This window comes from Zootermopsis nevadensis, unplaced genomic scaffold (genome assembly GCF_977971745.1).
Source record: "Zootermopsis nevadensis isolate Lab colony 2312 unplaced genomic scaffold, Znev_1.0 Znev_ptg000028l, whole genome shotgun sequence".
Taxonomy (NCBI): domain Eukaryota; kingdom Metazoa; phylum Arthropoda; class Insecta; order Blattodea; family Termopsidae; genus Zootermopsis; species Zootermopsis nevadensis.
Window position 1 is genome coordinate 4,499,317 of NW_028259160.1, and position 15,285 is coordinate 4,514,601.

At 37.6% G+C, this 15,285-nt stretch overlaps 1 protein-coding gene across 50 annotated transcripts in view; it reads right to left on the reverse strand.

The window, feature by feature from the left end:
• The window catches only part of LOC110827600 (uncharacterized), a 264,274-nt gene extending 249,106 nt beyond the window's left edge, over window positions 1-15,168 (reverse strand). For 39 of the 50 annotated variants that reach the window (XR_015537347.1, XM_022059406.2, XM_022059398.2 and 36 more), the window contains exons 1-4: window positions 15,036-15,168; window positions 14,430-14,606; window positions 13,379-14,327; window positions 2,439-2,528 (exon numbers count right to left, since the gene is read on the reverse strand). Coding sequence is in view for 44 of the 50 variants with exons in the window: in XM_022059406.2 (XP_021915098.1) it covers window positions 2,439-2,528; window positions 13,379-14,327; window positions 14,430-14,603 (1,213 nt within the window). In the remaining 6 variants the exon portion in view is untranslated. Of the gene's footprint in view, window positions 1-2,438; window positions 2,529-3,408; window positions 6,289-13,378; window positions 14,328-14,429; window positions 14,607-15,035 lie in introns of those variants that run through there. The other 11 variants (XR_002542414.2, XR_002542413.2, XR_015537348.1 and 8 more) reach the window with 2 other exon arrangements.
• Window positions 15,169-15,285: the final 117 nt, after the last annotated feature.

Genomic DNA, 15,285 nt, shown 5'->3' on the forward strand with positions numbered 1-15,285 from the left:
TCTTTCCCTGTCTCTACCCATCATTTCCTCTCCTTTGACACTATATTTCCCTCCGATCACCTTTTTGAATGCAGCTATGCCAACACATTGTTATATTATTTTGTTGTGTGCTGGGGCGAACAAAACAAAGTTCTCTCAAATAAAAATTACATGAGAATATAATTCAACAAAAATATACTGAGCCTTGCAAACACTATGTAGTATTTTTAAATGTAAAAATGGGAATATTCAAGGACTACATATCCAAGTTATTGCAATTCCACATCTCCCAAAATTAAGAAACTACATCCAATGCAACATCAGCTTTCGCTCATTACTGCTTACTTTCTACAAGGTTCCCCCAATATCAACTATGCAAAATTCAATTAGTCTAAACAGCACATTGCTCTAAGCTTAACAAAAGTTTGCATAAATATACTACCGTGTTGCAAATAGCTTAAATCTTAGGAAGTTGAAATGTTTAAAAAATGTACACTGAGTAACATATTAGTTAACTGTCCAGTGCCAAGTATTTCTATAAAAACCTAACCTACAAACACCTATTCAAAGATACAATTGACCTGAATAACCAGGGGGGAGGTTACAGCCAGCTGGGAAAAGATGGGGTGCACGCAGACAGTCTGGGGAGGAGAGGTGCATGGGGAAGTTACAGAGCTTGCCTTGCTATTGATTTGCAGCTTTTATGGATTTCTTTCTGTTCTCCCAGCTAGGCAGCCAGCCTGCAGCGCACGGCTGGGATACGCAACAAACCTCATTTGCTGCACTGCAGTGACTGCTCCTCATCCACCAAATTGTAAAAGATAAATAGCAGATGTTTCCTCATTCCAGTCCTGGGCAAACTAAATCATTTTTATTCTACCTACAGTTGCATACCATACACAATTAGAATTGTACTGTATAACCTGAACTACACTTCATAATTTCAGACCTTTTATAAGTTGTCAAGCTTAAGTGTACTTAGTCCTGTATCTTCCAAAATCTCAGTTTAAATGTTGCATTCATTAATCGCACAGTAACATCTACATAACATTAATACTATGCCTATAAAACTTTTAATGAGAAAACTGTCAAAATGCATAAAGGGTCTAATCCGTACTTTAATCTCACGAAAAGTACGTATTTTTCCCAGGTAATAATCACAGAAAGCATCTCCCCCAACTGTAAGCTATACTCCACCAGTTTGCTATATGTAACAGACTAGACCTAAGATTTTATTCCTGGGTATGCAAGAGCCACCCAAAACAAACACAATGCTATACAATGCACAAAACCTGTGTTGCACAAAATAATCCAATACTTTTGTGGTAACATCATGCCCACAAGATGTGCTGTCCCTTATGCCAAGAAAGGATTAGTCAGTTTATCAACCACTCCAGTGCAGTCTTAAATCCTAACCTAGAAGTATGTGAATCTCATCCTTTACTTCCAAACCAGTCAAATCCAGAACCCATCCTCATCTATACATGTAAAATATTACAATTTACCTCATTAATATCATAATAAATATACCCACTACTTGTTAATTTAACATGCTAAATATAAAACAATGATGTACAGAAAAAAATCTCCATTACTCTTTTTGTTCTCTGATAAACATTATCTAGGTACAACAAGCAAAATCTTGCACTGAAGATAAACCTATATGGTTTATATGATCAAGGGAACTTTCATACTAATTCCACCCCATAATCCTGTCTAGCCTACAACGTAACTGGATGGAAATACCCACAAAAGCACCTGTCTTCCCCAGAACCATCCTTCATGAACCAATTACCAATTAAGAAAACATTTTTAAACTGCTGTGCCACAAAAATGACCTGCACAAGTACAGCCTTTAAAACGTTTATATACTGCATGGTTCAGTGTTGGGGCGAGGTCACAATCCACGATGAATGCCCGATGATGCAGGATGCTGAAGCCGAAGAGAGGGGCATTTTGCAACACCAATTCAGAGGCTGGAGCTGCTTAAGTCAGGAAATATAAATCTGACCATGATCTCTGGTAATATAAAGGAATCACAGGGCACAAAACAAAATGAAACTTGCAGTGGAACACTGGTAAACAATTGTTATGATTTCAAGCAAATTGTATTAATTTTTTTCAATGAAAACTCGAAGTATACCTGCATCTGAATGAAATTACTGATATAACCCAATCCTTTTATTAAGAAATTAAATGAATGCATCTGTCACAAATGGAAGGTCAGAGAAAATAAAATATGTAAAGTTCAATTTCATACAAAAACTATGTGCCAACTTAAAACTTCTGGCCGGATTTACCATAATAGCTCTGTTGTAACTTTTGCCTAGATTTGGAGAGGAGCATTAAAATATTTCATTTCAACTGACCAGCAGTGTCAGCAGTAGTAAACTGTAACCAAAACTGTTGCTGCCCTGTGATTCCTTAGGCAAATAAATATAGCAGGCTTTTAATCTTACCTTGTGAATCCCTCTGAGCACCAACAGACTCTTGTGCTGCCATGAATACCTCATCCCTAGACTGGTCTGCAACATGCCATGGTGCAAAACCTGTACGAACCAAAGAAAATTGTCAACGTTAAGCCATGATACTAATGAGTTTACATCAATACTATATTCGGATCAGATCCAAACAGGCAGTTTGATGAACAGTTCCATTATTTAGTTCGTGCAACTTGCACTGCAAAACCTTGCAACAAGCCTTCCTACTTAAAATTGGAAAACAGATGTACCAAAGATCCAACTGTATACAGATCACTGATACAACCTCAAAATCCCTGACTCACAAGCTCTAACGTCTCGGTATAATGGCAAACCTAGTCATATATTGCTGGTCATGCCCAAAATAGTATCAACCACAAAAAATTTTCAACAGCTAATTTCAAATTCACAAGTTGTCTCTTAAGATAATTTTGGATTCAATTTACTCTAAGAAGAATACATAGAACTATTTATCCTACATGAATAAATCCCTGTGCTGTGAAACTAACCGTTTACATCACAAGAAGGTAATACGAAAGAAAAACTACACAAAGTAACCGAAATGCCTGCATTTTAACAACCTTATATAAAAACTTTGCACAAACAGTCTAAACATAATTAAACTGCATTTCCCAAACATTTCCCTAAATTATTGATAATTCCTGGTGGAAATATGTCTCTCGAGTTTAGTAGTCTTGGGAGAATGTACTGCAGTTTGCAAAATCAAACCACACACAACTGTGCAACAAGAACCTTTTGCAGCAGTCATCACTGCCAGTAAAGAAACTACCTGCACTTGTGCAAAAATTTCCAATGTCAGCTGCAGATGATCTTGGATGCTCACAATGCACATATTGAAAATGCATTTACAAATTAAACTAGTAATTTGTGTAGAACATATCTAAGTATGGATACAAAAAAAATCACTTCAGATAACTCAGAAAAAATATTTTCCATTTTCAATGCCAAACAGGTATATTTCATAATTCAAATCACATATATTACAACTGATATTGGATAAGACTTTCTTAGATTCCAGCTCAAATACTTCAATTCAGTTGGCCAATTGTTGATCAGATGCTATCTTGTAATACAACAGACCAGACTTATTGATGAAAAAACCGAGAACCAACTCAGTCCGACAGTAGTGCAGCAGTTCAAAACGTGAGCTCCCATCACATCTGACTATGCATCGATGAAAAGGACTGGGTTTCCATAACCCTACAAAATTTGTCCTACTCAAGCAATACTGAAAAAATGTGATCCAATTAAAATAAATATTTTTACCATTTTCAAAGTAGGAAATATTTGTGCAATGGGTATATCAAAATAAATAACCTTGCACAAATATGTTCTACAGAACTTAATTTTCGAACAAGTTGTGTTAATTTTTTCTTAAAACACACCATTCTTTTGGTTCACCCAGTTTTTTAATTGTGTAATGTTAACAATTACAATAAATACAAACTTAAAAAATGACAGCATTAAACTGCAATGGGAATCATCTCGATTTATGAGCAAGTTCTGACAATGGGACAGAGCCAAATATCGAAATACAGTAAACATACAGACTAGAACACCACCAACTGATCATTGCCATCACTGGCCAGCTTTCTTCACAGCTCTACAGAGATTAAAATAAAACCAATGGTCATGCATAAAAAGTACACTACGAGGACTCTTCGATTACTCCCATGGTTATCAGTTACTTGTATTTGCAGTCCTGCTCATTTTACCCCAAAAAGCCAAGAATATAGTTTTTAAATCAGAACACCTGCAGTCAGCCACATTCACATGATGCTTGCTAATCAGGACATTTGGTTTAAACTGGTGTTTATGACAGTATACAACTCTGCATCATTAACTCATGCAACATATGTATTTCACACCCTAGAATGTCCATTAATAAGAAGTTTTGCAAATATGAAACAATCTCAACACATTCAAAATCATGGTAAAAGCTGTAAGTTGGAAACCTATAGCACCTGTGAACACATCACTCTCACAAGAGAATACAGAAACAATACAACAAAACTAAATTCAGGCCAATTCAAAACATTCTGTACGACTGACAATGCTATGAAGGTGCTGTGGTGGCTTCCCCAGTGTTAATTACTTTGACAATTTCACATTCTGTAGTAGTGAAATCATGTACCTAAGACTTACTATAGTCCCAAAGACATCCGATTGTTACCCCAAGAAATTAAAAAATCTTTACCTGGAAGAAATAAATTTTTCACACACCATTAATCCTGAGAGGACAGGTCAACAATGAATTTGCTTAAACATAAGTCTATAAATTCCAATTGCATCCTTTCATTCAAAGTGACAGCACCTGTTGACCGCATGACCTCCAAACAAGTCAAGCGTCTTTCAAAAACTTCCCAAAAGACCTGACTTTATATTTGCTTCAAAGTTCATTTTCTGGTAACAGTACTGCAACTGCAAAACATTCTTCTTTCTTTCTGACAAATTATACCATATAAATGTTCATGTTAGGAAAGCATAAATTTATTACGGTGCTTCTAAATACTGACATGAAAACACACAAATAAAAAAACATACTATGGCATTAAAACACACAGGTGTCCTGCAACAGAATGTCCATAGCTTAACCACGTGCACTTGGGTTCAAGTCAAAAAGTTCAAATAAACTTGCGCCTGATCTGCAACGGTTTGTCAAAAGAACGAGCATTTTATTGCATTTGTAACTTTTAAATTATTTCCATTAATTTTGGGTTACGTTATTATTAAGCAAAGACTACAATCTAAATTGCCTTTTCAATTACATTATTTACGTGACTCAAAATGGCCATCCTGATCGTCAACGCACAGTTGAGCCAGTCGTGTAATTGAAGTAACAGACGATGATCATTTCTGATGTTAGCAACAGAGTCCATTATTCAATTCAGCAGCTCAGCCCTACTGTCCAACTTGATGGCATACACCAGGGATTTCGTGTGACCCCAGAGAAGGTAGTCCAAAGGCGAAAGATCTGGTGATCTCACTAGCCAGGCAACTGGACCATCTTGGCCAATCCAATGGTCTGGAATCTGTTGATTATGAAATGCAGTCAGCTGCCTACCAAAATGAGGAGTGCCATCTTGCTGCAGCCACATCTCTTGTCTGCTTAGCAGAGGAACATCTTCCAATAACAATGGCAAATCTTCCTATAGGAAACCCAAGTACAGCTGTCAAGCAGTCTTTAAGCACTGACTGCCCCACCTTGCCTATGCACACCATGTGCACAGCCTAGTGAACTAATTTCTCCAACAGCCAATTCATAGTGAGTGCAGAACATTTTCTTGACAAACCATTGCAGATTGGACCCACAATTATCTGAACTTTTGACTCAAAATGATCCCAAGAGCATGAAGTTAAGTTATGGATATCCTGCTGTGGGACACCCTGCATAAACGAACAAATTATCCTACTGTAATTCCAGTTCTTGCATTTTCACAATAAAGTTAAAGATATAAGCGAGACTCGTCCTGTTGGAATCGAACAGTTGACTTTCTCATTACGACATTCAATTTCTTCAGATAGAACTGCAGGGTGGACCGCTTGATTCCAAATCTTAGAGATGCCTCACTCACAGTCATGCCTTGTTTGAGCACTGCTTCCAATGCTCGAGTCACATTTTGCACAGAATATTTACGGAACATGACGTCGCCTGCAAGCGATCGGAGCAAGTTATCAACAGTGGCATCTGTCAGATCAGCAGCTTCTAGTTGTGGGGCTGGGGGAGGCTCAGACATCAAAGGGGCATCAAATGGGAGGGGAGGGGGCACATGTCGCTGGATCAGCGAATACAGCTGACCCAGGCACCCTGGAAGGAAAGAAACCTACTGTCAGAGGCAGCAGGTTTACCCATTCACCTAAACCATAATTCAGATCTGATGTTGACATTACAATGAACCAGGAACCAGAGTTAATTCAACCAATTCAAAAATACAAACCAAACTCTTACATCATGCGAAGAAAGAACACTGTGAAGAACAAAATAACGAGCAGATCTTATGAAAAGAAATGTTACCATGGTAAACAAACTTCAAATGTACTCATACCTAAAGTAAGACAACCTGAAAAGCATTACAGATCAAGTGGCAACTGTTATCAGCCCATGAGAGATCACTTAGGCCATGAGCTACATTATCGACATAAAATATAGCTTGTGCCAATTAAACATAAGACAAACACAAAAACTGACCACTATTCTACTCCATCAAAACACCAACCATGTGCTCTACTCTTTTAGACATACTCCTGTTAATATTACCTAAGCGTTCAAACACCTGGAACGTTATGAGATGTTGATATGACAATGCTCAAAGAGAATGTGATGTAAATTCCACACAGAGAAAGGCGAAGATAGGCTCAGCACATTTAAATTTTACCATTACTCTGACAAAATAAATTATGCAACAAACATGGTAACAGCGAGGCTGCCTTGCTTGACTTTTCTACAAATATTCTGACTGCAATTCTGAGCATCACTGACACCAATGTAACTCATTACATAGTGCTCATATTTCTATACCACTACTACATTCACATTCATCTAATTCTCTGCAATCAGCATGTTTTCACCATTATTCGTGGCTTCTTTCACCTATCACACAGTCTTAGCTTTCATTTACATACTGCAGCATATTTATCTGTTTTTGTACTATGATAAACAACCTCAGTGCAATACTTTCCAAGAAAGAGGAACACAGCAATATATCCATCTTCTGCCACTACAAACTGCATATCTTAATTTTGTTTCCTATCATGGACAAATCAGAACATTCTACTTTTGCTAAATGCAAACACATGGTATGGACAATAGATGTTAATCATCCAAAATAGCCCCAGTATGAATAAGTTGATGCTTTTGTTTCCACATGTGAGTACACCTTATGTGCAAGTTCAGTGGTCACACTGTGAAAGGACTATGGAACAATGCTTTGGTATAAAGTTGTGTAAAGCTTTCGAAGATGACCTCAACACCTACAAAAAATCTGCATCAGAAGAACACTGGAGAACAAGCAATTTGCTTTATTTAGAATAGGGCAGAAGTTCAAGACTCCATGAAAATCCCACAGTTTTGCAAACTGAAGATCTCAATAATGAAATCTAAAACAAGAAGTTTTGTTTTGTGGATGTTACACCATGACACTAGCTCACACAACTCAAAATTAATTTTCCAAAGTGTTAGAAATCAGAAATAAAAAACATGATTAAAAAGTGTAGTACTGTTCTTGAAAAAGTAGGAAGACAAAATCACTGTGATGAAACCCTAAGGAACTAAAAGTTCAAGTTCAACTACCCATATTTAATACACAAAATCTGATTATACATCACATGTTTATGAACATGAGCAGTGCTACACTTATCTGAATGACGCAGAACTTGTCTAAAGATGTCATTGCAATTAAATTAATATCCCGCATTACCAGGGATTTCTGGTGACTACACAAATCTGTTCTTTCATGAGAATCCTTTCATTTTCTAACTATCAAAAGGTCATATGTGCACCTCAAATTTAACCATTGGAATGTAGAATCTGCTTCTGAACAGTCAATTAATGTTATATCGAGCTTTAAATCTCTCTAACCATCCATACGTAATGAAGAAACGTTTGTCACCAAGAAGCTTAGCAAATTCCTCTGCCTTTTCTTGCAGCATTGACAAGCTCACATCCACATTTGCTTCCTTTTCTACACCATACCATCGAAACAAAGCACGCTCAACATCATAGCGCACTCTTGGTCTCTGAAGCCTCTTACTGCCCAACATGTTTTTCTCATAAGCACTTTTAATACATGCTCGCACTTTCCAAATAGTTGACACAGTGGATGATGATAATCCAACTTCCCTTGAAACATCAGCCATACTTCTCCCACTCTCGATCATGCGGATTATTTTTATCTTGTCCTCTACGGAGAATGACTTTCTTTTCCTTTCAGGGAACCATGGCATGATGTGGACTGTAATGATGGATAATCTCACTGAAGCCTCCGAAACACACACATCACAGTTTCAAGAAAGAAGTGGGGAAGACAATGTATATTAAACTATATTTAACATAACCTTTGGGCCTGTAGCTTTTCCATTTACTCGAACTACCTTATACAACTGAAGACACCACACACAAAACTTCAATGGTACCTACACACACTGGTAAGGTACAAAGTAAGACTAAGAACTTACGAAGCGAGCCAGATACCAAAATGTAAAGATGAGTGAAAAATGGCACAAAATACAAATGATACAGATCATGAAGCAGTCTTTGAGAAGTTAGCAGACATTCAAGAAATTCCTGCCTTTTGATGTAAGAGTATCTTCTTCAGCAAAGCCAGTCTCGACAAATCCAATACCAAGTACTGACAAGATGTCAATACATGATATTGGAAGAACAGCCAATTTTTTTACCCACATTGGTATGGTTAACACAAAACAAAAAGCGATGAACATCACAAGTGTAATATACTCCACCATATTTTATCTGAGAACACAAAATGTGCAAACATTTGTGTGAACCACTGCTGATGCCCACTGCAAATACACAGAAAATGTCAACATGAGATGCAGCACTGATGCTGAGAGCACGAGTTATGAAAGAGCCAGAGCTTCAACAGAACACAAATATAATATTGCAATAAAATTGTGCATCACTACTGGCACCCTGCAAATATCAAAACCAATCACTACATAGAAAGTTTGTGCTAGTTGATAAATTTAGATCCCAGTAAAGCCCTTAAAAATTATTTATGCAATACATGTTTGCTGATCACATGCCTGAACTTAAAATGTGATTTGTCACATGCCCAAATATTCTTATCACAACCAAACCCAAGTAGTCTTCTATGGCAAACATCCATGGTGGAGAGAAAAGTAGCAGTTTAATTTCTACAAATATTACCCAACATAACTTTTTCTTCTAGTCAAGTTCTTTCAAAATACCATGTTTTGAACCCATAAAAATGTATATACTCAAGTCATATAAACTAAAAAACCTGAAGGGGATAAGCTAAGACCCAAGTGAACATGACAGGACAAAAATAGATCTTAGCAAAAAAAAAAGTAAGAGCACATAAAATGGGTTAATGTGACTCAGGAAGTCAGTTCAGTAAAAAATACAATTTTTAAGATTCCATCAAATGTGCAATTTTGATCAGCTTAGTAACTATTAGCTTTGCACAGACTGCACAATGGCGCTTACATTTTCGTAGTAAATACAGAAGTGCAGATACGCTACACCACCACAGTACAGACTTCACTAATGCTAGACATTAAAAATCCACCCCTGAATAAATACTTAAATATAGCACGACTGTAGAATGACTCAATTCCAAAAATATGTAATAGGCAAACCACATTCCAGAAATAATTTAGTAAACTGACATGTGGTAGTCTATGCGAGACCAAAAAGAAGTCAAACAAATACAAGAAACCTGTTCCATCTGTAAAGTGTACCAAAATGGGCAAACACACATTGTTAAAAAGAACTTATTCAGTCATCAGTTCCAGACTTTATGAACCTTATATCAAAACCAATAGCATTCATAGAACCCTTTGAAAAGTGCCTATCCACTGATGAATTCATATTACCAACAAAAACTGAAATGTGCCCAAATGAAAATACTGTATGTACTTCCTAAGCAATACCAAATGACAACTATTTATTTGGTTAAAACTGATGCTAGGGTAACAGTTTCTGAGTTACTGTAGTCACTAGCTATGTTGTGAACCAAAGCAATGTAGTATCATTCGCAAACTGCTCGACCATTCGGCCTACTCTTGATCACTGAGGGTAATCATCAGCGGCTTGGTAAAGATGATGTAAATGGGAAGAGACAAGGGTTTAGCTGCAGAAATAAACTTGTAATAAGTTCAAGGCAATAAAAAATCAAAGAAAACTAGTAAACAGAAACCAGTATTCCATTGATGTTCTTCTGATGTGATATATGCTATCAGCAATAAACTATAAAAACTGAACCACAAAAATTACCAGTAAACCATAACAAGCAAATTTTGTTTCTAACTGGCCTCTTAATTTGATTCATCAACTAACACAGGAGTAGCTCAGAAGTACTGTACAATAGACTTCATATACAAGTTCTGAAAATTTCTTGTACATTGTCATGTATTTTCAGAATTACAAAATAATGAATCATAAAAACTTATGCAATTGGTCAACTCTAAACATACAACACCTTGACACTGGTTTGATATCTTTATACAGATAACCAATATTAAAGGATGTCCACCTTCTGGGATGTTGCGTTCAAACAACTTCAAGACTACAGAGTATAACATCCCATTAAGACAGCCACCTTCATACTTACTGCCATGAGAACCTATAATCTTAACCACATCATAGCTTACATATCGTGCCTCCAAGCATCATATAACCTTCACACTGCTTATCAGAACAATGGCAGCAAAGAGCAGAGCATTTTATAACAAATTTACTTTGTCTAAATAACATCCTTTGCAAGTCATTTTGTAAGTTACAATTGCAATATTAAGCACACAAATTAACTACGCCCACACCAAGTTTTCTCTCCTTCACTGGTATTATGATACCATTCACTACTGCCTTTATATTTAATCACTGCATTACACAGGCAAGCAGTTTGGTAAATACATCCCAAGTGATTTACACTTTCTTTACTGAACCAGTGTGCCAGCAACCCACAAGACCACAAAAATGTTAAAATTAAACTCCAAGGTTAGATGCTGAAAGCTGACTCTCACAATTCACCAAATCCTGTAACACTACAATTCACAGCACAGACAGTCCTTTATTCCCCTTCAAGCTCCCAAGATTGCATCAACTTTCAAAACTAAAGCTATGCACATGCATTTTCAAATCAAAAATATTCTAAACCCATCATAATCACCAGGAAATATCTTCACGCTGCTCATCACTGTTAAGACATCCTACAGCAATCAACACCTCCGAATACTCTACTCATATCACCATTCACCTCATACAAATATACAAGGGAAACTACCGGGTTTCCATTTAATGAGGCTGCGGTCATGCTTGCATTGCGTGATCGGCTGGCGATCTGTTGACGTCAGCAGGACTAGTGCGTGTTCTTCCCATGAGTCACTGGCGAATCAGTTTCATTGTGTCTCTCGTTGCGGATTGACGTTGATAATATGGTGTATAGTATTAAGCAACGTGTGTTCTTAGTATAAACATATGCCAAATATTCATCCTATTCATGGCTTTATGTAAACAATCCACACACTGCAGAAGAACTTAAAGAAACTATTTGACAACTGATTTCGGCAATTACCCCAGAAGAGCTTCGTCTAGTATTTAGAAATATGTTAACGAGATGTGAAGCTTGCCTGCAAGCACAAGGAAGTCACTTTGAACATCTTTTGTGATTTAAGGTAAGAACAATTAATGTAAAAACATGTATTATTAGTGACGAGAAATATTCGTAGTTTGCTGTTACTAGCAGCACTGAAACTGATTCGCTGGTCACCCACCGGAAGAACGCTGAAAACTACCGCCGACATCAACAGAGCGCCAGTCGACCACGCAATGCAAGCATGACCGCAGCCTCATAAAATGGAAACCCAGTACTTGGTCTCCATATGCCAAAAATATGTTTAGCAGCTCAGAACTAGGAAGGTGAAATCCTCCCCTGCAGTACGAAGTCAAAAGTTAACCCATGATTACCTAGCACCTTGAAAAGTGAATGATGGATAGCCCACAAAACTAAATGCAAGTAAACTTCAGGATAATTAGATAAAAACTTAAATTACAACCCTGTTAAATAGAGACAAAGATACAATCATAGATTCCATGTCTACAATTATAAGAAATTTACAGAGCATAATTCTAGCATGTTTCTTTGATGCCATCTCAGCGATCTGTCAATACCATTTTCTGTTAATTGCTGCTAATTTTCTATTTGTCAATGCTGACTTCCTACAAAATATTAGTAAACGCATTGTTTTTCTCTGTGATGTATGTCACACTCTCCAGTTTGACAAATATTTAGCATAAAATGTTTCACTTATCACAAATTTTTGTTACTTTACACTCCAATACATATTTAGCAAGTTACATTCAGTATATGTCCAACTGCAAGTAGATCTCTTGTAAAGCATACATTCTTACTGTCATTTTAACCAAAACTGAGATTAAATTCAAATTCTGTTTCAAGGAAGTCTTCACTGGCACCTCACATGAAAGCTTCAAATCTCAACACACTTCCAAATATCAAATTAACTAAAATCAATTCCAGTGACACACACAGGCATGAAGTAATGTGCTAATTTTTACTGTTGGAAGGACCAATGACAATTGTGATTTTTCTTGCTCACCAGGACAACCAAAAACATCATGAAACTCCTATTCCTGTCCAATTTTATAGGTCTGCACCTGGAATACGTTTTGTACTCCTGTCACCAACTGTACTCCCATCCCTATCGTGCCCTTAAAACAATGTAATTCTCTTCTTTTTAACACAACTTGACCATTTTGGGCACCAACAGGTTAATATACTGCATTCATAAGGCTGATATGTAGTTAATTTTTTCTTACCTTTTATCAATGTTCCATGCCCTTTTCTATTCAATCATGCCAACTAATTCAAAAACACTTATCCACAAAACAAAAAACAGGGAGATACCTATACTCCAACACAAACTCTGCTAGCCACAAAAAATCTTTCATCCAAATAGGCAATATCCAAAGAAAAAACTTCCCATCACACAGCACCTTTCACTAAACACACAATTTGGATAGACATTAGTAGATGATCCTGTGTTCAAAAAGTGGAAATGAAGACATCAAAATGTCAAATACTATAAATACTCAAATCAGGCACCTAAATATACAAAAATTAATATAGTCATGTCTGCATCCAATTAGTGAAAAGGAATACAAACATTCCTGTACTGACCTGCCCCCTGACTGGATCCCTCGCCGCCATGAGAAGGCCCTGGACGTGCTTGGTCAATTTCATCCATATCATCATCTAATGTGAGATCTTCCACGCTATCTTCATTCATATCATCCTCTAGGTATTCAGACTTAGGCTCTAATAGTACTTCAGATGGTGGCTCCAACTTTTGAACTGGTTCTAGCACTTGTTCATGGGCCATTTCACGTGGGGGCTGTCTAGGTGATGCTACTTCTGCCACTTGTGGTGGGTTTAATAGCTCAGTCTCTGTCACAGGTTGTTCTGAAGCCTGGCTGGAAGGATGTGTAGCAGGTTCAGCGGACGGGGGCACTACAGGTGTGATATTTGCAGGAATACTAGGAACAGATGCTGAAGGAGCAGGTTGGGACTGAGGAGGAAGTTCACTTGAGCTGCTAGTTTCATGTGTTCCTTCTGTCAGCGGAACAACAGGAGCTGCACTTAAGCTTCCTTCTTCTCCACTCGATCGACGACGGTGCCTCTTTCGTTTAGGTGGTGGCGACGGGCTTCCTTCCCGAGAACTTGGAACCCTAGGCAATGGTGGAGGACGGGGAGGTGGTGGATCATCATCCTCTGGGAGATCAATGATTTGAGGTGGGGCAGCTGGAGGCAGTGGAGCTTGCCGCCTGTGACCTACTGTGGAAGAATGAGATGGGACAGGAGATGATCTAGGCTGAGGAGGAGGTATTGTTTGTTTTCTAGTCCCATGGTGTCTTTTATCCACATTCTCTCTTTCACTACCCCCTCCACCACTATCTGATAAACCCTTAATTTGTAATGATTCTGCAGCCTTCAGAAGAGCCCCTAATTGGTCCTGAGATATATTCACTTCACCATGGTACATGTAATCTACCATAGCTTTCAGTTCTTGAAATTTGATATCCTTTAGTATCACAATAGGATGCTTCTCATCATGTTGGCTCAAAAGCAGCTGCAAAAAAAATAAACACTATTCAATTTCACATCATAAAATAAACCATTTCACTTAACCTGGCCAAGTTTTCAACTGATGTATAATTCAAAATTTCCTTACCTCAAAATATGGACTACATGCTGACAGCACAACCTTATGAGCTTTCAAGTACTGTCCTTCTGCGGCCAATGTACAATCTACCAATGTTCCACTTTCCAGTAGCGTGTCAAAGCCGGCAACTATAGTACTCTGATGATTATTCCATTTCAGACAGAACTGCTGTTCTGATCCCATTGCCTATCAAAAGAAACACCGTCTTCAAAAACATAAAACACTTGTTTCCTGTATAAAAATGGCGTAACTGTTAACCGACAGGGATGAGGGTGGGGGATGACGCTATCTCATAATGGCGGATCTTCTAGAATAAATGATGCAAGATGGCAGAACCCAACTATGCAAAATTTCAAAGAAAATTCATAAAGTTGATAACTATTAAAAATTCACGCCAATTTAGCTCGAAAAATTATGACACTACAAGCTGGCCTATAAAGCATCACCTACGCTACATCAGACACTTGTTCACGATAGTTATGGATTTTCGGTCCCACCCTTGTAACGGACACCGCCAAATCGTTTACTGAATTACCGGTTTAATACGAATTTACAAATGTACCTCAAAATTTAAAACAATTAATACAACTATCAATATGAGGGGTTCATATTTACCTGAACAGACTCTATCTCCAACCGCTTTTTAGAACACAAAAACTGTTTTAACCACTCAGAATAGCGGCACTACCACACAACGCAATTTCTTTTCTCACAATGGCGTACCTTCCGTTGGCGGGGGATTGTTAATGCGTTAAAACGTGAAGTTCATCTAGAACGAAACGCTAGGGGGAAATTAGTTCAGCACTGCGCAGACACCAACTTCGGTTCATAGCGCACCATCATTCGTGGGGCTCTTGCTAAGAGG